This window comes from Natrix helvetica (genome assembly GCF_964273705.1).
Source record: "Natrix helvetica genome assembly, chromosome: 2".
Taxonomy (NCBI): Eukaryota; Metazoa; Chordata; class Lepidosauria; order Squamata; family Natricidae; genus Natrix; species Natrix helvetica.
The window spans coordinates 113,540,248-113,566,061 of NC_138552.1; the positions used below are offsets into that span (position 1 = coordinate 113,540,248).

The 25,814-nt window shown below is 38.6% G+C and overlaps 1 protein-coding gene across 3 annotated transcripts in view; it reads right to left on the minus strand.

The window, feature by feature from the left end:
* STXBP5L (syntaxin binding protein 5L) overlaps positions 1–23,319 on the minus strand; it is a 91,333-nt gene extending 68,014 nt beyond the window's left edge. Inside the window, exons 1-6 of one of the 3 annotated variants that reach the window (XR_014174405.1) lie at positions 21,316–23,319; positions 17,315–17,412; positions 15,817–15,898; positions 14,060–14,160; positions 7,069–7,203; positions 1,126–1,189 (exon numbers count right to left, since the gene is read on the minus strand). Coding sequence is in view for 2 of the 3 variants with exons in the window: in XM_081941662.1 (XP_081797788.1) it covers positions 1,126–1,189; positions 7,069–7,203; positions 14,060–14,160; positions 15,817–15,898; positions 17,315–17,412; positions 21,316–21,498 (663 nt within the window). In the remaining variant the exon portion in view is untranslated. The remainder of the gene's footprint in view (positions 1–1,125; positions 1,190–7,068; positions 7,204–14,059; positions 14,161–15,816; positions 15,899–17,314; positions 17,413–21,315) is intronic. The other 2 variants (XM_081941662.1, XM_081941663.1) reach the window with 2 other exon arrangements.
* Between the last annotated feature and the right edge of the window lie 2,495 nt (positions 23,320–25,814).

The window sequence follows — 25,814 nt, forward strand, 5'->3', positions numbered from 1 at the left end:
TGGTCCACCATTTTAGTTAAGCTTTAGAAAGGATTGTGAATACAGGATATTGATTAGACAAAAAAGTCATTTGTAAATCCAGGAGATACCCAGATTTTTCTCAAGTTTAGAGTTTGAATAGTGATCTAAATATGAACAGATACTTTTCAAATGCTTTTATGGATACTTTCTATGGAGAATTCATGACATCTTTAATGATTGAATGGCTTAGCTGAACAGATGGTTTTTAGTCGGTGGTAATGGAGCTGTTTCTGGCGTGGCCTTGGACTCCTGGTGCCATCTTGGCTTGCTAAGTTTAGGCATCCAGCTGGTAGAAAAGATAGGCAAAAAAAGAAGCCTGTTTTGTTTGAAAAATCAGTTAGTTGACTTTTTTCATGGTAATTTTCTCATCAGCTTCTGCTCCTACAGAATTCAGGGATTCCCAAAATATATATCTACTTAAACAAGCAGTTTTCTTTCAGATGTTTTTCCTTTGCTTTTCCTTAGTTATGAAGCTGAAACAAATTGTTTTTATTAATTATGGAGCCAAAGATTTATCTACCAAGGAAGACAGAGATACAGAGTTCTGGTCTTCCTTCTTTAATTGGGCTAGCATTCTTGGACTATCTCCAGGGTGGCCCAGAGGCCAGTTTACTTTTCTCTGGAAGACCACTGGAGGCTGTCTTTCTGACTTTGGAGAGGCAGCATCTCTGATCTGACTGACATTTTGCTCTTAAGGGGAGGGGGAGTAAAAATTTAAATCAATATTTATATTGAAGCATATTATAATATTTTATTCATCAATTAAACAGCATTGCATTAAGCAAAACAAAATAAACTGATTGAAAATACATAATTGTCAATGTATAATGAACCAACAACCTACTTACAAAATATTAATATATACATTGTACAGCTCAGAAGTATTTACTGTATTTGTATGTTCAGGTCAATAAAATTTCTGTTTATTAAAATTTGTTTAACCTTACCCAAAAGGAGTATACATTATTTTTTCTCCATAATATTGTATTGTCCATAGCATTTTTATGGAAGCTTGTGTGTTTAAGTTGCCCAATTAACTGTAGCAAAAGGGCAAAAACTGCTAAAACAAAAATACTAAGAAATACTTGAGTACTTCTTACTCACTTTCCCTTCATCTCTTGGGCTATCGCTCAGATGCACAACAGGCCCAGGGTGAGTCTTCACTGATCTGCAAATCAAAATTGAAACTAGAAAAAGCAAGTACAATTTATTTTTATTTTGTAGAACTAGCAGATAATTTTAGAGGAAGTAAACTAAGAAGCCATGGTGACTATTACATAATGAAACTGAATATGATCCTACATGCAGTGAGAAAATAGGAAATATGCTCATTAAAATTATTAGAGAGTAGGAAGAGAGAAATAGCATCCAGGAAGAGAGTATACCTATTTCAGTCTACTTGAGGAACTAATGAACTCTCCACTAATAGAACTTTTTAATGAATTTTATACCCATTTAATTTTCATATTTAGTTAAGCTTGCTAGACAGAATGATGTGAAGTACTTTGTTAAACACCTTACTAAAGACACAATCTACAGAATTCCAAGTCTATTAAGAAAACTAGCCAATAAAAAATGGATAGAATTAGCATATTTTTGTTCACAGAACATATTTTAATAATCTGCTTTGGAATTGTCCTATATACTAATATTAAAGAATTTCTATCAATCTTAAACTTTTGTTTTTCACAACTGCCTCTTGTAGAGGACTGGACCAAAATAGGAATTAAGTGAAACCATATTCTCTCCATCCAGCCTGGCAGCAGCTTCTACCACAGAATTTTGCTGTAGAACTTCTATCCTTCTTGGAAATAGGATAATAAGGGCTAGGCTCCTCTCTTTAGGTATACAAACTAATCTATACAAGTCATGTGTTCATTGGTGTTTGCATAGGATTGTGCTGTTGAAACAGCCATGCAATTATACTTATGAATATTTCAATTTTATAAATGCTTAAAAAAATTAACTGGTGCCCAAAATTCTATTACTACAATAAATGTTTTATAAAATAATGATCTTTTTAAGTTAGGAGAAAAGACTTCTTAACAAGCTAGGAATAGGGCTGATTCAGAGTTATGCACAATATATTCCTAAGCAACTTAACTTTTAAAAATTCACATACTTAAACAGTTCACATAGGCCCGTGATGGTGAACCTATGGCACGTGTGCCACAAGTGGCATGCTGAGCCATATTTGCTGGCACGGCAGCTGTCAGCTCGCTCTTCCAGAGGGCCGGAGTAGGCCGTTTTCACCCTCCCCAGGCTTCAGGAAAGCCTCCGGATGCTGGGGAGGGTGAAAAACAGGCCCAACAGGCTAACCAGAAGTTCATTCTTGAAAAAAAGGCCCAACAGGCCAACCAGAAGTTCATTACCGAACTTCCGGTTGGCTCGTTGGGGGCGTTTTTCGCCCTCCCCAGGCTTCAGGAAAACCTCTGGAACCTGGGGAGGGGTCATGCGTGCATGCGTGGGGGGTGTCACACGTGCATGTGCAGGTGGGTGGGGAAGATTTAATTGATGCACCCGTGCATGATAGCGAGCGCACACACAATTTTGGCACGCCATAAGAAAAAGGTTCACTTTCACTGACGTAGGCAAAAAATGACTGTGGCTATGGATTAAGGGAGTTAGTCAAAAACAGCTGAAGGATGCCGAATTATAAAAGGCTGCTCTAAGCAAAAGTAAACCTAGAAAGAAGAGGGATTCCAATAAAGCAATTATCCAGGAATGAGCAACCAAAATCTTTCATCTCAAATCTCTATGATACTCATGCTCCTGCCGCTGTAAGCATCCACCAACAACCCTTTGAGGTGAGTTCAGCTGAGAGAGAGCGACTGGCCCAAAGGCGGCACTAGAACTAAGAGTCTCCTAGTTCCTCAACCACTAGGCCAAACGGCTAGCTGGCAGCCTCTGCTTGATGAATTTGGCGCAAGACAAAGGGTTGCAATTCTATCCATTTTTTTCTGTTTAACTTCATCACTTATTTCCCCCTATTTCAAATTACGCCTCTTCCATCAGAATCACTCAGTGGCACTTGCACAGAGCTCAACAGGATTGGGCTCTAAGCATTATTACTAAAAGGGTGGGCAACCCAGTGTTGAAAACAAGGCAAGTCTTTTTCTGTGACCTTTGAAAAATGGCTTGTCTCATACACATATATAATGTAATAGGTTGTATTTTATTAAGTTATGTACATGTGAATCTAAATTATATAGAATTATAATGTGTGCCGCATTTAACACTGAGATAGTGTTCTTTTTCATCCCACCTTTTTAATTTATAACTCAAGGCAAGAAATGTACCTAATGCTCCTACCCTTCTATTTTCCCCACAACCACCACCCTGCGAGGTGGGTTGGGCTGAGAAAGAGGGACTGGGCATGACCGAGCAGTTTCATGCCTAGAAGAGGTCTCAAATTCATCGTCTCTTGATTTCTGGGCCAGCACCTTACAATCTGACTGAACCAGCTAAATAACCCCTTTCTATGAGGGTAAACATGGCTGGCTGAGGAATTCTGGGAATACGATAGGAAGTCCACATATCGTAAATATATGTGAAAGTTGAAAAACATGATCCTAGATATTGAGCTGAAAGCCTGCTCAGAGTGTACAAAGGCAGAAAAGAAATCTGCTTCAGAGAACAGCATGGACTTTTAGAGCTAATGATAAAGCATGAGAGCCCAATCCAAAGTGGCCCTGGCTGTTCTAAAGCCTGCCTGTTCAGCTGTTCAGATATTCTCTCCATCCAGCCTGGCAGCAGCTTCTACCACAGAATTTTGCTGTAGAACTTCTATCCTTCTTGGAAATAGGATAATAAGGGCTAGGCTCCTCTCTTTAGGTATACAAACTAATCTATAGAAGTAAAGAGTAAATCCAACAGTTATTGCTCAGAATCAATTCAGGAGGGATTAAATCTCTTCCTAGGGGCTTTTGAAATGTCTGTTACCTAATTAGCTTGTATTTTTCTGAAACTGACTGGTAGCTAATGAGATATCTGGGGTAATGCAAACTTTTTCCATAGAGCGCTCTGAGAAATGGTTCTCCTAGATACTTGCAGGCTAGAGGAGTTTAGGAAGATGCTGCAAATCTCCAACAACATGGCTTGCTCTTTAGCTCTTGCTGTTACAATTAATTGTTCCCAAGCAGCTTGCATAGCAATCCTGATCAGACTAATCCTTTACACTATGCTGGTTAGCATTTTGTTGCTTAATGCAAAAAAAAAAAAAAAAAGTTACTCTCTCCTGGCTCCAGCCGAATCTGGCTCTTATATTACCTTTTTTTGGCCAGCTAAATCTTTCACAATACAAAATACTCTTCAGTAACAAACTTTTAGTAAATGGACAGAATTCAAAAGTTGAGTCCAGGATGCTGCTCGCATTTGTTGACTATCTTATATCAGACAGTCTGATTTCCCTATCTCTGAATATCCCGCTCTGCTGAATAAAGATCCATATTTAATAACAATAATAAGCAACTATAAAAATTCATCAGCTGGTTTAAAAGTTCCCAGGAGAAGGCACATAATTCATAATGCTTATTTTGGATCCAGACCAAAAAGTAATTTCTTTGGACTATCTAACAGGCTCCTTAAAACTAACTGCTATCTACCACCAGCTCCATTTTAAGAGAGGGATTTATTTTTGCATGTAAAAAGCTCCTGAAAAATTGCATTAGGGCTAGGAGAAATAAATGTAAGGCTATGGGAACCAAATTTGAAGCTCATGTCTATAAGTGCACTTGATGAGCTACATCCCTTATATTTTAAAGTTAAGAGCAGGAATTGCTTAACGCAGGGAGTGGGCTGAATCTTTGAAGGATATGTGTGGGCTGCTCTATGTCACACTGTTTTTTTTTCTCTGAGACAAACACATGCAAGTCTGAACAGATGCTACTGAAGATAGAACTGTGTGGGGTAATTGCCTGAGTTCTCTCCAGAAATCTCCTTCAAATAATCTGGTCTTGAAATAATTGAATAATTAACACTAACTTCTTTTAGAAGACCCACACATTTGATCCCATACTTATGTGAAAGACAATCCTACAATTATAATCTGTGCCCATCACAGAATGAAGTTGAAAAGTGTAAAACAACTTTTCTCTTGGTGGCTGTTTCTGTTCTGGGAAGTCATATCAAGTTCTCACGTGTGATACAAACAGGGCCTTCTTTTGAGAATAGAACTCTTCCAGCATTTTTTTAATGAGCTGGAGAGATAAACCGAATTATCATCAAATCTGAAGGAGATAGGAAATTGGATAGGCAAGCTAATAGTGTAAAATTTCCCTCACAATCACATCAGCTTAAAAGTCTGCTTAGGCCTAGGCTGCCCTCTCAAAGAGGACAGAGCAAAGGGCATTCAGGAATGTTATGGGATGAAACTGGAGTCTTAAGAATCTGAAAGGCTTAAGGACCTCTTTGGGCTATTTTTAAAAAAATCCTCCCTCAAGTGCACAAATGAGGCTTTTGGCCCCACGCACTGGGGGATCTGGGAACAACAAAAGGGACAGACCATATGCAGCCCCCAAATAGCACTTTTGCACCTCCGTTCTAGGAGATTGGAATGCCACTGAGAATAATCTTCATAGGTTAGTGAAAATAGTAAAATGAAATTTAATAGAGATAAATGCAAAGGTATTCATAGAAGAAAAAGAAATCAGTAAAGCAAGTGGAAATTATTCCAGTCTAGTAATGGATCACAAGTTGAAATACTGTATGAATTAGCAGTATGTAGCAAAATTGAATTCACCTATTTAGGAGAATGCAATATGTGAAATGCAATTTTGGGTTCATTCAGTAGAAATAAACTTTCTAAATCATTGGAAGGAATAATTCTATCATATTTGGCATTGGTCATATCCCACCTCAAGTACTGCACTTAATTCTGCACATTTAAAAAAAGATAGAGGTGGATTAAGTGGAAAAAATGCAACAAAGGATTGCAGATTAAATCCTATGAATATAATTTGAGAACAGGATTTATGTAGCCTTCAGAACTATTGTCTTAGAAAAATAATATGAAAATAATATTTCAGCACCTGAGGGGCAAAAAAGTTGAAGAGTTGTTTTATAGGAAGAATTGGTTACAGATGAGCGATTAGGATACATTAAAAAAAAACCACCTCTCTTCAGAAAAATCAAGAAAAACAGAGAGGGGAAAAATGATGCAGGATTGCAGAGCAAGTAGAACAGCTGGGAACACAAATGTACGCAACTAGATAGTAGATAAAGAAACAGAGCCTAACAAGGAAAAAAGCTAACATTTGGAGGTCATAGTAGTGGAAAAACAAAGACCGCGAGGAGAAGCAACAGAAAGAAATATAGTGGAGATCAGGATGCATTGTGGGCCGCACCTGACCATCTACTGGTTCATATTCAACTTGGAAGCCAAACTTTTACTATTGCAGGTAAACAGTCTTCTCAACTTGACAGCAGACATATCTTATGACAGGCAGCTACTATTCCCAGTACCCTCTCTACAGCTTGATGGACTGGATAGCAGAGTTCCATGCTTATCATGATCAGTGATCTTGTGGTTCATCAGAGAAAATTATCTCACTACTGACTCACTCACTACATCTGGCATCTAATCATGCTCCGGAGCAGCAGTGAGTCATATGGACCCACTTCTCCCGTATTAAATTTCCAGACATTTTAAGTTCTCCTAAAATCTGCTTCCTTAATGTATTCTGCAGACTAAGATGGGCATCTTTATGTAGCTCAAGGGGTCTACATGAATAAGTAGCCTTTGTGATATCAAAAATTGTGAATGTAACTTGCAAGATTCTAAGGAAAGAAAGATAGTGGGACTAAAAACATTTGCTAGGCAACTACTGTCTTCTCACTTTGCAGCAGCAAGATCGGGACTGGGTTGTAGGACTTTGCTTTCAGTGGAATACATTGCTACAATGCCAAAAGTCAAAAACTGTAGTAAAAATCAGGTTGAGAATTATTAAGAACAACACCACAGCATCTAATTGTATAGATTAGAGGATTTGGTTTTCATTTTACAGAATAGTAATAAGATGAACAATTAGTGAACAATTCAAAACTCACAGTTCTATTGCCTTGTTCCACATGATAACATATCCAGAAAGTATGAAGGATTCAATATTTACAATATGTGTATTTCCCTTCTCTGTTCCAACATAGAGCCACTTGCTTTGGAAAGGTAGATGACAGAAAGTAATCCTGGGAAAAAGGCAATCATATTATATTAAAAAAAAATCAATTTTTATTACAGACACAGACCAACAGTACAAATAAAAGCATTAAAAACAATAATAATGAAAAATAAACAAAAAATTGACAAAGTAATATATTATGATTCATGGTGAATTATTAGTGGGCAGTTAGAGTCTGTCTAATTTTGCATACAGTATAATAAAATTTGGCCACATTCAGAGAAACTGCTTTGTACTGATCTGATAACAGTAGTTGTACATAAAAGAGATCAGTATTTATCGGATATTTTATTAGTTGCGGTATTATAATGTGAGTCTATAAGTCCTTATAGATATAGAAGATGCAGTATAAAGTCGTGAGCTTTAGTTTCATCGGCTCCTTGTCCACAGGGGCACAATCTTAGCTCATTTTTTTTGTATCAGCCCTCCAAAACTGCTGTGGCAAGTGCATTGTGCCATGCTAAGGTTAACACCTTTCAAATTTTGGGGACGGTTATATGATATAGGTATCTCACTGCTTTAAAAGGGGGGATTTGATTGTTCAAATAAGCATTTATGAACAGCCCAATCTTGTTGATTTTCAGATCTTTAATATGTTGTTTAAGTGCACTGTGTACACTCATATCCCATCATCAAAAGCACTTCCCTGAAGAAACCAAGATACTGGAGTTTTTATGAAATGGTCCTGAACCACACTGATTCAAAACTATCTCCTCTAAGGAGAGAACCCAAGCCTGAGGGGAAAAGAAGAGTTTCAATCAATATGCTAAATTGTAAGCCAAGTTTAACTTTAAACAGTTCTGCCTCCCACCGTAGTACTACATTTGGGACACTACCTGAAATATGACTCTTATTAGGAATTTGGATGCAACCTTTTCAGAGGATGTAAAGAAGAGTAAGGTCACATCTGACCACCACAATCACATTATATAAATGTGGTAAAAACAACATATTGCACTTCTCAGATCATATGAAATAGTGTTGTTAAACTATTAGTGTGGGGAAAAACAGGTGATAGTTTTGAATTAAAGTCTATTCCTAAGGAGTGAACAAATAGCCTAAATTATTAGTGAAGGTTTTGAATCTTCACTGTCATGGATAATTTATCCATGATCATTCATGCATCAGTGCCTTTTGCACTAAAAGGTCCCAATACAGAATGACACAATTATGTAAAAAAAGATCCTACTCTCAGCATAACTCCAATGTAACTCCACTAACACTCCCAATCACAAAATAAACATAACAATAACTGGGTTGTCTTGTAGCTGAGCTAATTTAATTGTTCAACATCTGGTATGATTTCTGCAGCATCTGCATATATAAACCAGACATACTGGTAAGAGCTCAAAATAGTCTTCTCTGAATACCGCATATAAAGTGATTGCTATTTGTACATTGATAAAATTGAACAAAAAGGTAGGAACTTCTCTCTTTTGGAATAAGAACATATAACAGTGACAATACATTTTACCTCATATCGTGTGTGTGTGTGTGTGTTTGTGTGTGTAATAAATGAAAGCTAAGATTCTCAGGACTATGCTTCTCTACAACATCAACAAACATTCAGCCCTTCTTCTATTTTTCCCCTTATTGGGAAGATTTGGCATTCTGACAGTGAGTTTTCATCCACATCTACCTTTTTTCTTTAGTTCCTTTCACCTTGCAATATTTTGGCCCCTAGGTGTAATTAATATGAAGGAGATAAGAGTATTTGTCCATTACTTTCCTAGACCAGACATGAAAGACCAGAGCTAGACCAAAATATTGGGCTGACAATTTATAGAATACCCAATCTATATATATCTTCACATCACATGCATATTTGCATACGGCTCCTGGTCAATCACTGTAATCAAATGCTCTTCATTTCCTACAATCTACCACTGCTCTCCTGGATCTTCAAGAGAAGATGCAACATTTCAGAAAATTGGAAGGTACCACTTTATCCTGCTGTGAGGTTGTCATACATCTATTTAATTTCCTCATCCCATTAATCTAATCAGGGCTGGCACATTCCAGGTCCACATTTGTGATGGATATATATATACATTATATCCTTATGGTACTCTTCTGTGCTAATGCCAGTTTCACACTAATACAGTGCAAGAAAGACATGTCCCGACCGAGACAATGCTGGCAAGAGATTTAGTCCAAGGTACTGGTCACTCCAGCCCTCCATTATGTAATCCCCCTGTAGCCTCCAAATTTTCTGTTCCAGAAAAGCTCTTGCCAATGGCTTTCTTTTCTGTGCACACAGGTGTTAGATTAAATTAAATTAGATTAAATTTATATACCTAAAGAGAAAGCAGCATAATGCACAATAACCAGCTCTAAAGTCAGAGCTCTAAAGAAGCTTCTTGGATGAGATGCAAAATGTCTTCAATGAAAAAACAAAGTCCAGTTTCCTTTGGGAAAAAGTATTTTTGGGACAACCATGATCTAGATGACTGAGAATCTCCATAGACAACCAGCTTTAAAATGAATTTTCATTTTTTTCCTAAGCTTTATCCTCAGGAATGTTTTTTGTAGAGGTAGAGTGGACTTGCTTGACATGCAGCATAAGTCTTGTCATGCCCCCGTCGGAGCCTGAATCTGTGGGGGAAGACGAGCTGGAACCTGAGCCAACAGAGATTGCGGGGGCAGCTTCATTGTCTTTGGAACAAAATGGGAGGGAGGAACAGAGGCAGGATGAACATGAGAGCATAGGCAAGGAGCAAGGATCACCCCCTCCTGATCCAAGAGCTCAGAGAGTGGAGAGAAGGCATGAACAGCACAGATTGAGCAGGCTACTCGGGAGAAGAGTGCCCCGCCCATCTTCACAAGATACACCTGAGGAACGAGACTTAAGGAGATGCTGTGGGGAGAGGCATTTGTCTGGAACAAACACTGAGTTCCTGGAGTGTTGAGTGCCGACATTTGAACTTTCCAAGAGTCCTTACATTTCTTCTGGCATTTGGAACTAATTACCTGGATCTTTTGCTTCCTGAACTCCTTGATTTGCCCTGCTGGATTTGTTGCTGTGCAGCCCTGGTGTACACAGCACTGGGCTGGACTAATTGCAGCCAGAGGCTGCCTGAGGTGTGTGGTGGGGTTTGTTGCCACTCTGCTCTGGGACTTCCAGAAACCTGGGAGCGTTTGGGAAAATTTAGAGCAATAAAGGGGCGGTTTGAACTGCCAGCTGTTTGTGTTATCTCTGTGCTATGCCCCGGGTCATCACAGGCCTAGTTTGAAATCTAGGGGAAAAAATCTATTTTTCTTTCTTTCCTTGAGTTATCTATCTTTTGCAAGACTTCTTTTTCTGTTTATATGTCTACTAATGCACTGTTTCATCATTTTCCTAGACATTTAAAATAGAAGAGTTTCATGCCAATCTCTCAATCTTAATTCTAACTTTAATCTTCTAGAATATGGATATAGTTGGTATGTTTCTTTTTCCCCCAAACTCAGATTTTTTTTTTAAAAAAAACCTAGAACGAGGATGGAATTAATTTTTGGGTGCTGAGTTAAAACTACCATTTCCTAGGTAAATTAACCCCCCCCCCAAAAAAAATATTAAATTTTAAAATTATTTTAAAGTAGCCCTAACAGGCATGAAAATTGAACTCAGAGAATATTAAAACCTTTGCTTAGCATTAAAATAAAATAAACGAGACACCCAGTAAGGCTTAATCAGCCACTCTCCACAGCATGGCATGGATGGGCACTTAGAGCAGGCTCATAGGGATGATCTCAAGGTCTAAAGAAGAACCCTACACAAGAGCTGTTCTTCTCTTGACACGTGATACTGAACGTAGAAGAATTTTGTAGGTTAATTCTGCACTTTGCATTGGGCCCAAACATTAACTGGGAATCAGGGGAAGATTTGATAGGTCAAGTGGTCAAACTCACCTCCAGGTAAAATATCTTGCAGTAATCAAAACAAAAAGTTATCGGGGCATGGGTGACTGAAACAAGACACTCCTTTTCCGATTAGTGTAACTGGTGATGCACAGCTTAGTTGAGAAAGGGTGCTTTATCCTATAGAAGGTGTTTGTTCTTTTAATGGAAATAATTAATCTAAAAGCACTATATAAATATGTTAATCCAGAACAGGTTGAGCATCATTCATCTAGATAAATAGACCACAGACTAATATAATCTTTGTTTCTAGACTGAATTTCAGCTTTTTGCCTTTCATCCTCTCTATCACTGTAGCCAGGAATGGTGAGTAAGCAATTTCAGTGGCTCATCCAAATTAGATAAAAAAGAGGCAGTTTTGTAAATTAATGATGTGGCAATATATATCCTGAATTGACCTCACTTGGCAACTTCTTATAACTATATACATGGGAGAAGGAAGGGGTAAGATAGCATTCTATAAGGCTTTGAACAGAAATTCTCAGCACTATATTTTCTAGATGGTAATTCAAGAATGATCTGAATACAGCAAAGCTCACGTGCCCAAAGATAGTATTTCCAGAAATTTATCATGGTAGATGGTATCAAGACTGGAGCTGCTCTTTCTCATAAGAAAGGAATGATAACTTCTTAAATCCAGACAAGAGTTCAAAACATATATGCTTGGCTAAACTTCACCAAGAACCTTGTCCACATTTCTGAACTCAACCAGCTTACTCTACAAATCACTTTTACACGAGTCTAACCTTAAAGCTGGTAGAAACTACAGTTCTGGAATGCATCTGCCTGCCTAAAGAAGGGAAAAAAATGAATAAAGACGAATAAATGTGTCCCGGATAATGTTGCAGGGTGCAATCTGGATCAGTCACTGGGACCAGAGGTTTTGACTTCTGAGCTTCCAGACTTGTGCTAGAGCCCAGCATGAAAATAACAGCCATTTGGGGGGAGAAGCATTGGTTGCTGGGTCTAAGTCAAGATTGTGATAGCTTGGGACCTTGTTAGCTTTGGAATGATTTGATGCAAGAGGAATCTGCCATCTACAGACCATATAGATCAGAACTGTAAAAAAATGTGGCCTCACCTCCTTGTCTGTGTGTGTATGTGCATTCACCTGTGTTTACTATTTATTACATATTTTATGCTTTGTTCAATTCATATGAATGCCCATCTCATATGTGTAACTCTAAGTAGTTCACAGCAATTAAAAACATGAGAAATGGTAAACAAACTCAACTAAAAACAACAAACATAAACCATACTAAAGCCATTACTAACAATTAAAAACTATATTTAAAAATAAAAAGCACAGTCAACAGTTTCTCTCCTGAGTTTATGTAAAATATTCTGATGGCAAAGTTACTCTCTTGCACTCGTTGCCTTACTGCTTATCAAACAATCAAGACAGGCTGGCTTGCCCAAGGAAATTTAAATTATTAAATAAATAATTAAATCATCAGATTAGTATTTATGAACTGCGTTTTAAAATGTTGCTTTATATGCCACTGAATTTGAGCTGCGATGAACACTATTATTTGTGGGCTGCATTTTCTACTGTCAAATCACTATATGAACATTCAAAGCTGCACTAACCTTTCACCAACATTAAAATTATTTCTGCAATATAGAGCAGAAATTGGATTCAGAATAAATTAGGATGTCCTTCTGAAGGCTACACTTATCTATGCTATTGCTATAATACTATTAATCATACTTAAATCTGTCAAGGATGGCTTTGGACAAAGAATGTGAAAAGTGGAAACTGGCTCATTCCATGCAAAATGCTTGGGCAGAACATTGCTTATACTATTCTTTTTATTTTTTTATAGCCATTTTTTATTATTTTTTTATTCTTTTACACACCATTTTAAGTATACATTCACAAAATTGTTATTCTTCTTTACATTTGTCATTCTTATACGTTTGTTATTCCATTTAATAGGTTATAATATACAATTTGGGTTGCTTTATTTACCATCCCTTCCGCCTGTTGTAACACCACCTTATTTTCCCTTTCTTTTCTCCCTCCCTCCCTTCTCTATTTTCTTCCTTCCTCCTCTCCTTCGCCTTTCCTCTTCCCTTGCCTCTCCCCTACTCCTACTCTTCCTCTTCCCCTTCCTACCCTCTCTCCTTCTCTTTCTCTCCCTTCCACCCTCCTCTCCTTACCTCTTTCTTCTTTCCCTCCTCTTCCTCTCATTCTCTCCTCCTCTCTCCCTTTCTTTTTCTGTTGTTATTGGTGTCTCTTTCAAATCTATTTGTTTTCTTGGGATAGTATTTCCGCAAACCCAAATATAATTTAGTATCATTCCTTATTCCTTTACCTTCGCTAATCTATCCTATGTTTTTCCCCTCTTTATATCTTGCTTTTGAATATAAATTTGTATATTTAATATTTTCTTTTCTGTTTTCCCCCTCTTCCCCCCTTTTTTCCCTTTAATAGTGCATCGTCTGGGTTCTGAATCTTCTCCTTACTTTCTTTTCTAGCTTCCTTTCTGCAGCCAATCATAAAATCTTCACCATGTCTTGAAGTACTCCAATTCCTCTTTATTCTTTATTTTCATTGTCATTCATCTCTGCATAATCTAGTATCTTTTTTATTATCTCTTCATCTGTTGGTAACTTATTTAATTTCCTATTCTGGGCTACTGTAGTTACATGTATAATCAAATAAGTATCCTCTTTCTTAAGTTTCTCTGGGATAATACCTAGTAAAAATATCTCTGGTCTAAATTCTATTTCTTGTTGTAACATTTTGTTACAACAAAATGCCTATACTATTTGAAGATTTTAAAAATGTGAATTAGGGTAGAGGGGTGGGTCCTTGGACTCATGGGCCCTTTATCGCTGGTTCATCTAGGACTGGCCCATATGCTGCTTAAGCTTACTTGTACAAATGTAATGAATAAGGTTTCAGCATTCCAAAAGTCAAATCAGATAAGTAGATCCAAAAACATTTGGAGCCTTACCGTTCTCGGTTAAATTTCAGGGAATGAAGAATCGCTGGCCGTTTCTGTCTTAGATTCCACAAATGAAGCATGTCATCTGAACTTGCACTAATCAAAGCACCCTAACAAGAAAGGAACATACTTTGTTTTATTATAATTATGCAAACTTTCCTGGGAAAATGGCAATTTTAAAAAGGTAGTTTGGATCATATGTTGCTGTTCTACATCTGCACCAGCTGTACCTTCCAAATGCTCTTCAAGGGTAGTCCCATGTAGAATGAATTACAATAGTCCAGTTGTGAGATGACTAGGGGCTGAATGATTGAGCACAGGGAATCCTGGTTAAGGAAAGGCCGCAACTGGTGCACAACATGAGGATGTGCAAAGGCTCTCCTAGCCACAACTGCCACCTGTTCCTCAAATAGGAGTCACAAGTCCAGGAGAACCCCCAAGTTGCAGACTGGGTCTTTTGGAGGCAGTGCTACCCCATCCAGAGTCAAAGATGATAAAGTCTCTGATCCCGCATCCCCACATACCCAAACCCATTCAGCTTTGATCATGTGACATGGGGATGTTGCAATGGTCATAAGTATGAAAAAGGTCAGAAGTCATTTTTTTCAGTCCTGTTGTAACTTCAAACAGTCACTAAACAGAGTGTTGTAAATTGAGAACTATTTGTATTACTTTATAAGTAAGGTGGCGAACATGCCTCATACACTTTCCTGCTCTTTGTATTTTTCCAACAACAACAACCCTGTGAGGATGGAAAGTCTGAGAAAGAGTGATTGGCCAAAAGTCATCCAGTTAGCTTTCATGCTTAAACTGTCCATTTGAAATCTGCAGACCAACTAACCAGATGCAGAAAATTTACCTTTGTTTAATTAGGGCATCTGTTCGGAACCCTGACATGCTCATCAAAGAATCACGATAGTCATTCTCCTTTGTCATATTATTCATTTCCCCATTTCATGTTAATTAATTCATGCTCTTTTAATTTTCTCCTCTTATATTTCCAAGTTGCATTTTTTTGTAAGCCATGATGATCACAGATAGGCTCATATACGCTGTGCTGTGCTGTCCACCAGTTTTGGTCAATCAAAGCTTTGAATGATTTTAATAAGACTGAGAAGGACTAGACTAATAGCTCTCATCACATTCATGCACATGCAGCATTCCCTGATTAAAAAACCCTCCAAGGATAATGCTGATCAGTTGTAGCACATTTTAAGCAGAATGCCACAAGCTCATCTGAAGCCCATTATTTCTCCCACTAGTGTCTCTAATTTAGATTCTAGATTGAAAGCCTAAATACTATTAACTGTATTCCACCATCTAGGAGGTAGATGTGGCATACTGATACACATTTAAGATATACTTATTGTGCATTTATTTTGAATATAAATATTTATTATATTTATAATTAAAGTTTCTGTTTATTTATTTATTTGCAGCCAATCTTGTATCCGATGACTCTGGGTGACTTGCAGCAAAAAAAATAAATGACAATGGAATTGTAGAATTTCTATGGAAATAAAAGATCTGTAGTATACGTGCTCATTATGAGCTATTCTGATTTTTATCCTAAATTTTGATAGCATTAGCTATTATTTATAAACTGTAAAAAGCCAAAGAAACAGGCTTGTGTGAATAATAGGCAATCTAGATCAAGATTTCATTTTCATTAATATCTTTCTTACTTCAAAGCCTTATTTTCTGAGATACAGTGGCTAAAACAATCCAACGTCACTTTAGCACAAATCTTATTAATGAAGCCTTACCTTGTTAATTAAAAATTGAAGCTGCAATACAGCAGCGCCACTTTCATGCTGACAATAGCAATCAACACCTGGCCTGCCCAATCTGTTAAGTACCATAGTCAAGGATCAGATTACTTAGGTTGATTGCTGAAATAAGAGAAATACAGAATTAAAGCAGAATTAATCCTTGCTTCTACTAATTAAAAGCAGACTGTGAAAAGGTTTAGAGATTTCTAGAGTTTATTTTCATCCTAGATTATGAGTCCTAAGGATTCATACAGAGCAATTTATTCATCCTACCCCAATATTAGTAATAGTATTCCACTGAAAAAGTATATAGAGATTCTCAGTCATCCAGGTCATGGATGTCCCAAAGGTGCTTTTGGACAACTATGATCTGGATGATTGAAAATCTCTACAGACCTCTAGCTATACAATTTGGGATGAACACCCTTTGAATGGTGTGGGAGTAGGAATGGATTTCCAGAGGAAAAATTGCAGACTACAAGAATCAGGAGCACTACTCAGGTGACCCTGAGGACACAGATAAACCTCCAAGTGCTTCAAGGACCCTCTAAAAGGATGCAAATGACCAGCTGTCTGCAAGGAATATAAATCCTTCCATTCCCCACTATCTTGTCAGAGCTGAAGAAGCTTCTTGGATGAGAAGCAAAATGTCTTCAAAAGAAAAAACAAGAAAGTCCAGGTGCCTCATGAAAAAAGCACCTTGGGGACATTGAACAAGTAATATCCTATAGCTCTTAGAGCCACTGAGCATCCTTGATTCTTACTAGGCTGACTTTTCTGGGATACATTACTGCCCAGTGTTGGTATTTTTAAGTGTTTTGTATATCTCAGATGTTGACAACTAATTCAGAAGTTAGCCAAAAGAACTAGAACCCAAATTAAAGTCCAATTTCAGTTGGCACTTTCTAACTTGAATGAGAATAGTCTTTGGGAAGAATTATGGATGAAGGTGCTCTCTATATAATTGAAATAATCATCTAAATCAAATAATCAAATGTCTGGATATTGATAGCATCACTCTGTTCCAAAGCAGGAAATGTGGCAAATACTAGAATGGATACAATTGTTTATGTGGATTATTTCCTGCTACTGTATAAAGCATGATAAAATAATCTCCCACTACTCATTCAAAAATGCTTATTTCTTCCCAATTATTTGATATGTAATTATGGTCTTTTCCAGATACTATCTGTAGTTCTTGAATGCAGACTTCATCCTTCAGAAATTCCACAGTGGTTGAGACAAAACTAGTTCCAAAAAAAGATCACGTTATCTAGCCAAGTCCATAATTATGAAACAAAGTGAGGTCCCAGAACCAACACTAGGCACATAGGACCAGAAACAAACTTTGGTTTATACTGTCACAAAAAACAATAGCAATGTATAGTTTAAAAATTATTCTGTATTTATCTGAATAAAGATGAAATGAAACAAACTGATAGAACTGTAAAATGTAGTTGAAACTATCATAGTGCCCAACAGCAAAGGATACATTCGTATTGCACCCGTTCTTGTTCCAACAGCCAGAATCCTTTGAACTGGGTCAAAAGCTAAAACAGTGGGCAGATATGGAAATCCATGACGAACTGTCTGCAACAGAAAATATTAGTTGTGAAAAATAATTGTACCTCCTAGATATGTTTTCTATACTTCCTTAATCTCCTTAATTTAATTCCTAAAGCAAATAAAAAGCTGGGGGCCATTCAGTGATTTTAAAAAACCCAATTAAGTAATCATATAGGTTTTAATGCATTGACCAGATAAATTGTATGCATGCACATACATATTGCAAACTTTGAAATAAAACTAAATTTAAATTTTATTTTGAAGCATGAAGAATTTTCATGGAAAATTTTGGGTAGTAACAGTCTGGAACAACCTGCTGACTGCAAAAATGGAGCTCAAATCAGTGGGAAAAGGGAGAAAATATACATTATAAGACAAACATTTTAAAAACTTTCCAGCATAAACAAATATTCAATGTGGAAAGAGATAATTACAGAATTTTTGAGGTTTACTGTACTATACTTGCTCACTAAATAATTAAGAACAAAGAAAAGCAAAAGAAAAGGCTATGCCCTCATTATTTCCAGAGTAGACTACTGTAATGCACTCTAGATAGAGCTGCCCTTGAAGAGCAACCCCAAATTTCAGCTGCTGCAAACTGCAGTGACGTGGACGTGGACTACACGTTATACCTCTGTTGTGCAAGCTGTACTGGTTGCCAGTTAGTTTGCAAGTCCGATTGAAGGTTCTGGTTTTGACCTTTAAAGCTCTTCTAGGCATGGGCCCAGGATATCTGAGGGACCTGATTACATCTGCTCATCCCATTAGGTCTGGCTGAAGAGGCATGCTTTGGGTTCCACTTGCAAAGAATTTCACTTGGTTTTAAGACCAATTTTCTTCACTATCTTGTGGTTAATAATATTGTGGATGTCTTTTAATTGTAGTTGTAGTTTACTCACTTTAATTATTTTCATTGTAAGCCACTTAAGACCACTTTACTATGATATAGATGGCTATATAAGTGTGATTAAACAAATAAATAAATCCAAGATTTCAAACAGACTACAAGATCTGCAGCTATCTCTGCAGAAATTGCAGAGAGTTTAAAATATGACAGGAATCCAGAAGATTTTAACAACAAAATGATTACTTCATAACAGATTTATGAATGGAAACTGAAATTAAACAACCAATATCATAACTTGTACGGAGACATAAAGAAAATCAGAATCTGAGAGCAAATTCCTGGTGACGTGTGTTTATTATTTCTACAGAAAAAGAAATCTTCTTGAAGATAGGTAATTTCTCTGCCTTCTCTAACATTTTAGATTCATTAATCAAAGGCTACTGTGGAGGTAGATGACAGATACACCCTTCTTTCCCTATCCTTCCTTCTCTACATAATGTACTCTCTTTTAACAAAAACAAAAAACAAAAAAAAAAACCACCAGAGGGCTAATCTGAGCAAGTAGATGGCAGAGAGCCATCTCCCATTTACAGAAATGTGGACTGTGAGTTAAGAAGGGCCATGGCTGGATAGGGTACGTACTACGTAGCCTTTCTTCCAATGATTTTTAAATCTTGCATGTGCAAACCTGAGCAAAACAGCCATCCAGACTTCTGGACTGTATCAACAGAACAGATTTGTGGTCTCTGATGAAAAAATAAATTTATCATAGAACAATAAGATTCTTTGTGGCATATGCTGAAAACGTCTAACAAATCAATCCCTCCTGAAACTGTTTTCTTTAAAAGACTTTCTCCCCCTTCCACTCCTTGATTCAATTGTCATATTCTGTAAGGTCATATTTTCGACAAATGACAAATATATGACAAATATGACGTATTTTTAAAATAATGTTTAGTATAAGCATTTCCTTTTTCTGTAGACATTTCATAATAAAACATGGAATTAGTTTATGAAGTTCTTCATATCTTTCTGCATCAGAAAATTAAAATTCGTTTGCAATAAGTAAATAACATCTCAATTTAGTTTTTTTTTAAAAACCCACACATAATTTCTAATTAACAGGGACAGGGAAAAAATTGGCATAAGAAGCCATAGGAATGGAATAAAGCATTTTAAAGTACAAATGTCAACAAAATCAATTCCACAGGTAGGCTGAAACTTTTATTGACTATAATACCAGACTTTTGCAAGTCTGACTGCATATTTCTTCCTCTTCCTTATAGTTCAGTGAATTAGTCTACTTGAGCTGCATCCAAAAATAATGTTTGAGCCCCCTTTTCCAAGATAATGATTTCTACATGTCTGTCAAGGTCTTTTTCATTATGCTTTATTACCAGATATGAATTCTATCTTCAGCTCAGATGTTAGAGGATAGGAAAGGACAGAGTGATTTCTGGCAAAGGTTCCTTGTGATTTCCCCCCTAACCTTCTCAGGAGAGTGATTGAAGATACTATACTGCCTTTTTTCTCCCATCCTCTATCAGAACCCAAGTGCCAGATGAGGCATTTGATTTTGTAACTGATGACAGGCTGTGTGCAGTGTCCTTAGAGATCCCTCAGATCAAACTGGATTTCATTTTTTTAATGTTACAGTGTTTGGGGAATTTTTAGGTTTTTTTTCCAAAGCATGTCCATTAAAAACCTTAATCCTCCATACAGAATGACAATGATTTCACTCATACTCCCCCCCCCCCGCCCAATTCTTGAAAGAGATTTAAAGAAACAACATGACACTTGTACCCTTTTATAAGACTTTAAGCTCAATGCTCTAAAAAGTGGGGTGGGGAATAGCCAATCTACTATAGCAAAAAGAGAAAGTGCGGTTTTCAGGATGAAAATGGTTGATTAGTTCTGTTGGTGTACAATGGGAAAGAGAGGGCACATTATAAGCAATGGAAACAAAGGAAGATTTCCTTTAAGCATTTCAGTGAGAAATAAAACCTGCAGGAGCCATACTTATGTCAAGATACTTATTGTGATGTGGCACAATAGTTCTACCCCTTCCATTTGTTATTTTGGACTATTCTTTTCAACTGATGTGTAAAATGTTTCATTTATCTCAGTTACAACTGTTTATTTATATATTGTCACAAGTTCTATTCAGTGTTGCTAAACTGGACATTGGAAATTGCTAATTCTGCTTTAAACATTTTGCATGGTCCCTTTTGAGCAGTTTCTGCATTCAGCATGAAGCTCTGTAGGAAGGAAGGCTTTGCAGAGGATTTTATATAGAGACAAAATTCATGATCCTGTGAATTTTAATTATATCATCTTAATCCCAAGGTGAAAATACCTATTCCCTTCTAGTTCTCATACAACTTTGTATTAGTTTTAGACTCTTATCTGATCTAGCAATTTTAGCTATACAAGTAGACAGGTATTCTTTCCTTCCTTCCTAGACAAATATCCGGGGAGAGGGGGCGGTCTAGAAATTTAATAAATTATTATTAAATTATATTGGTTTATTGGAAGACATTAGTACACCACTTCTAAATAACTGTACATTGAATCCTTCAGAGACCGTCACAAACACATGGCCTGAATGAGTCAGCTTCCTCACAAGCAAAAGAAATGCGATGGGCCATGAATTTGTTAATTCCACTTAGACAACAAAAACCCTTCCATTGCCTCCTGAAATCCAACTGTATCCAATACTCTTTTGGGGTCTATCCTAAAGGAGGGATTTCCCTAGAATGTAGCCAGATATCCAACTAACCATATAATAGCCCACCTAGGGCAACTGAAGGACTGGAGGCATCCCCACCTGTAAAACACTTCAATCAATATGCTTAATCAAATTGAGTTTATTGTATCATGTCTCAGGCTTGTTACCAACTAGAATAAACCCATAATTGTTTTTATTGTGATTTTATTATACAAAATATAAAACTGGGCATGGGGGTGAGAAAAATAAATGCAGTCAATGTTTAAGATAATGTAAATTGATAAGTTACAACTGATTTACAGCTTTCCACTTTTTTGAATGTTGATGCTTACAAAAAGCATTCAGCTCTTACCTTGCTTAACCGAAAGTAGTCTGCAGTCAGCCTTTCCTGAATTTCATCCCTGGGTGTCCCTGCGGCCTCTTCAGAGTTCCCAGAATTCCTTCCAGGCCCACTGCCACTGCTACTATTACTGCAGTTTCCACTAGAGGATGAAGTTAAACCATCCAAAACTTTGTGAAAACTAAATTTCTTCATTTTGTAGAAAAACTCTCAAGATTAATTTTCACTTATGAGAACTCCTTGGGTTTGATAATTTCACATTCAGCAGACTGTTTCCTCTCACAAAAAAATATCTCAAATGTTCCAATGATACAGCAGTATGGCATCTTCTGCTAACTCAAATGAAATACATAACATTTTAATTTTGTTTTAAAAAGAAGGCATGTTAAGAAGGGATATTCGAAATTGACATTAGGGAAAGAAAAAACTGAAGGCTAGGCATTTAAAAGGGATTAATTATGGCTCCTTCTTCAAGAATTAACATTTATAAAACTAGTAATCCAGATTTAAGTAGAACACACCTTCTTATTGGAAATATATATTTATTTTTAAGTAATTGAGTCCTGCAAGCCAACGTCTTTGGTCAATTACTTTATTATAATCTCCAATATGATTCTTCTGAAGAATTGTTTGCTACTGTCCATTTGCTTGCTTTTTAAAATCCCCGCTTCTACCCTAGATAGTCCATGTTTTGGAACATTTGTAGAATCTTCTTTATCTTTCTTGATAACCTTTATATTTAGAGTCTTTAGAGTGAGTATTTAACTATTATTCAGTATTCAGTTAACCTCCATCTTTGTAAATAAATGACATTCTCTTGCAATCTGAGGTATTTCCCCCTGCTTTACATCTACACTCTTCCCTCACAATACCAGTCTCCCACTCTGATTGCAATGTTGCTATATTGTTCAACTCCAGAAGAAAACCACAGTTTATTAATGGTGATGTACCCACTCATATTCTAATTAAATCAAAACCAAACCAAATAAGGATTCTTTTGTTAACAAGTAAGTTGTGGATACAAAGCTATCCTTGCTACAAAAAGGCCTTAAAAAGTAGGGTTCCCAATTAGGCTTTGATGAAATCAGCTGTGGGGTTGACCCACAACATCCAAGCCAATGAAAAGTGGAGGAACACGAATTACGCCTGGAAATAAATTGCGTCCTAGCAGGCTGGTCACAACTAGTAGACGGAATAGAGGGTGTAGGACCACAACTTCATGAATTGCGGGCACGCATCGCTCGCAAATTGAGGGAGGACTGCGCAATCCTCCAGTCGCTTAGCTGTGAGTGGTGCCGCAGTTCCCCGAGCGATCCGTCCAAGCAGCTCTCCAAGGTCCTGAAACCAGAGGCGAAGGCGGCGGCAGTGACTCCTCCTCCAGTCTCACCCGGCTCGCGCGCCAAAAGTAGGGAGGATTGTTTTGCTGAGGGAAAGGCTGGTGAACGACGAGAAGCTCACTATTAGATAGTCCGCTTGCAATTTTGAAAAAGAGCGGAGTTGAAAGGAACCAGAACGAAGCGAAAGAATCGTGGAAAGAAAGAACTTCCCAACTCAGGAGATGTTGCCATAGACCGAAGGAGGTGAGATTAGAGGAAAACTAAAACATAACTCAGAGATTTGATCCGAATTTGATTCCGCTTAAACAGAAGTCTCCGAAGGCTGGCCAGTAAGGAATGGCAAAAGGAGCAAAATGCTGCAGCTTGGGTCCGGAACCTTCTTGCCGCTTCCTCCTTCACAGCGCTGGGAAAAAATGGCTGAAAGAGGAAACGCCGGCGATTATCGGAGAGAGGGGAGTGAGTGGGAACAGCTAGAGCGCGTGCGCGCGCAACCGTATAGCCTCATTGGGTGTTACCTGCTGCCATGTCATTGTCCTTTTTGATTGACCAGAGGTGAGCTAGAGGGGGCGCTGCTAGCTTCTCCGGTTCCATTCTAAAGGCGGGGCTGAGAAAAACATTGAACCACTTAAAACCACTGTGGATGCTCTAACACTCAGGACTGCAGTTTGGAGTTCCTCGAACTCTGAAATTTATCGTAAGCATCAATTGACACGTTCCATGGGGAATGGGACCAAAACCCAGTGAAGTTTGCTTCTAAAACCTCTGAAATTGCGTGGAGGGGGTGGGGGAGAGAATTCAGTTGCCGAGAGACACTGCCTTTTAAAATAGCATTGATTTCTAAATATTGTTAAATTAGCACTATCAAGAGATTATAGCAAAACTAAACTTTAGTCTGTAACTTTAATACTAATTAACTCTAGCAACTAAAAACATAGCAAGTAGCACCATTCACAGCAAACTACCAACGCATCCAGTGACAATAGCACATGCCGTTTTTAAGCGGATACCTTCTGTCTGCAAGAAGTAATGGTATCTGTATGATAATATAATAGGTTGCCTCCCTTCCACAAATATTCATGATAGCAAGGCTTTAAAAATGTTATTTCCAGTTCAGGAAAAATCCTGCATTGTGTTCCAGTTATTTTGGCTTTGTTCCCACTTTCTTTGGAACGGTAATGTATTTATTAAATAACTATTTTTCTCATTGACTCTTAAAATGTTATAAAATCACCATAATCTCAAATACAGAATGGAAGCTGAACCTGGATGAAAACTGATTGGGTAAAATTTCAAGTGACTCAAATGCAATAGAATCTGCAAATAAATAAGTAAATAAATAAATAAACTATTCACAGGTTGTTTACAATTTTGGTGTACATTTTAAATCTACACTTAAATAATGTTCATTTGAAGGGTAGGGCTGAAGAGTTTGTTCAGTATCTGCAGGATAAAATCGCTCAGATCCGGACAGGCTTGGACTCTGACTGGGTAGATTCGGGCAAGCCGATGGGGATGAATCTTGAGGAGACTATCTGGGATGGGTTTGACCCTGTGACCCCCGAAGGCATGGACAGGATTATGGGGAGACTCAGTGCTGCCACTTGTGTGCTGGGCCCGTGTCCCTCTTGGTTAGTTTCGGCTTCCCAGGAGGTGACACGAGGCTGGCTCCAGGCGATTACCAACGCTTCATTGAGAGAGGGGTTCTTTCCCACCGCCTTGAAGGAGGCGGTGATGAGGTCCCTCCTCAAGAAGCCTTCCCTGGACCCAGCTTCTTTAGCCAACTATCGTCCGGTCTCCAACCTTTGCTTTGTAGTGAAGGTTGTCGAGAGTGTGGTAGCACGTCAGCTTCCCCAGTACCTGGATGAAGCTGTCTACCTGGATCCGTTTCAGTCGGGTTTCAGGCCCGGGTACAGCACGGAGACGGCATTGGTCGCGTTGGTCGATGATCTCTGGCGGGCCCGGGACAGGGGCTGTTCCTCTGTCCTGGTCCTATTAGACCTCTCGGCAGCTTTCGATACCATCGACCATGGTATCCTACTGCGACGACTCGGGGGGTTGGGAGTGGGGGGCACCATTTTACGGTGGTTCTCCTCCTACCTGTCGGATCGGTCGCAGTTTGTGTTGACTGGACGGCAGAGATCGACCCCCAGGCGCATCACTTGTGGGGTGCTCCAGGGGTCGGTTCTCTCACCCCTCCTGTTCAACATATACATGAAACCGCTGGGCGAGATCATCCGTGGTTTTGGGGTACGGTATCATCAATATGCTGATGATACCCAACTTTTCATCTCTACCCCAAACCACCCAAACGATGCCCTCGACGTAATGTCCCGATGCCTGGAGGCTGTGCGGATCTGGATGGGGAGGAACAGACTCAAGCTCAATCCCTCCAAGACTGAGTGGCTGTGGTTCCCGTCATCCCGATTTGCACATCTTGTTCCATCTTTGACGATAGGGGGAGAAATTTTAGCCCCCTCAGAGAAGGCTCGCAACCTGGGAGTCCTCCTGGATACGCGGCTTAGTTTAGAAGAACACATGACGGCCGTGACCAGGGGGGCCTTTTACCAGGTTCGCCTGGTACGCCAGTTGCGCCCCTTCCTGGATCGGGATGCTCTGTGCACAGTCACTCATGCCCTCGTCCTTTCTCGCCTGGACTACTGCAATGCTCTCTACATGGGGCTGCCCTTGAAGAGCACCCAGAGGCTTTAGCTGGTCCAGAATGTGGCCGCGCGGGTTGTCATGGGGGTACCTAGGTGCCCCCATGCCACACCCCTTTTAGACGGCCTGCACTGGTTTCCGGTTGTTTTCCGGGTGCGATTCAAGGTATTAATTATGACCTTTAAAGCGCTCCATGGCTTAGGCCCAGGGTACTTGCGAGACCACCTACTGCCACCAGTAGCCTCCCACCGTCCAGTACGATCCCACAGAGTTGGCCTCCTCAGGGTGCCGTCAGCCAAGCAGTGTCGGCTGGTGACCCCCAGGGGGAGAGCCTTCTCTGTGGGAGCGCCTTCCCTCTGGAATGAGCTGCCCCCGGAGCTCCGCATAATCCCTGACCTCCGGTCCTTCCGACGCGCCCTAAAAAGTTGGCTTTTCCAGCAAGCCGGCCTGGCCTGTTAATGTTAATTTTAATTTATTTTAAATGTATTGTTTCTTTTAAAAATAAATCGGTTTGGT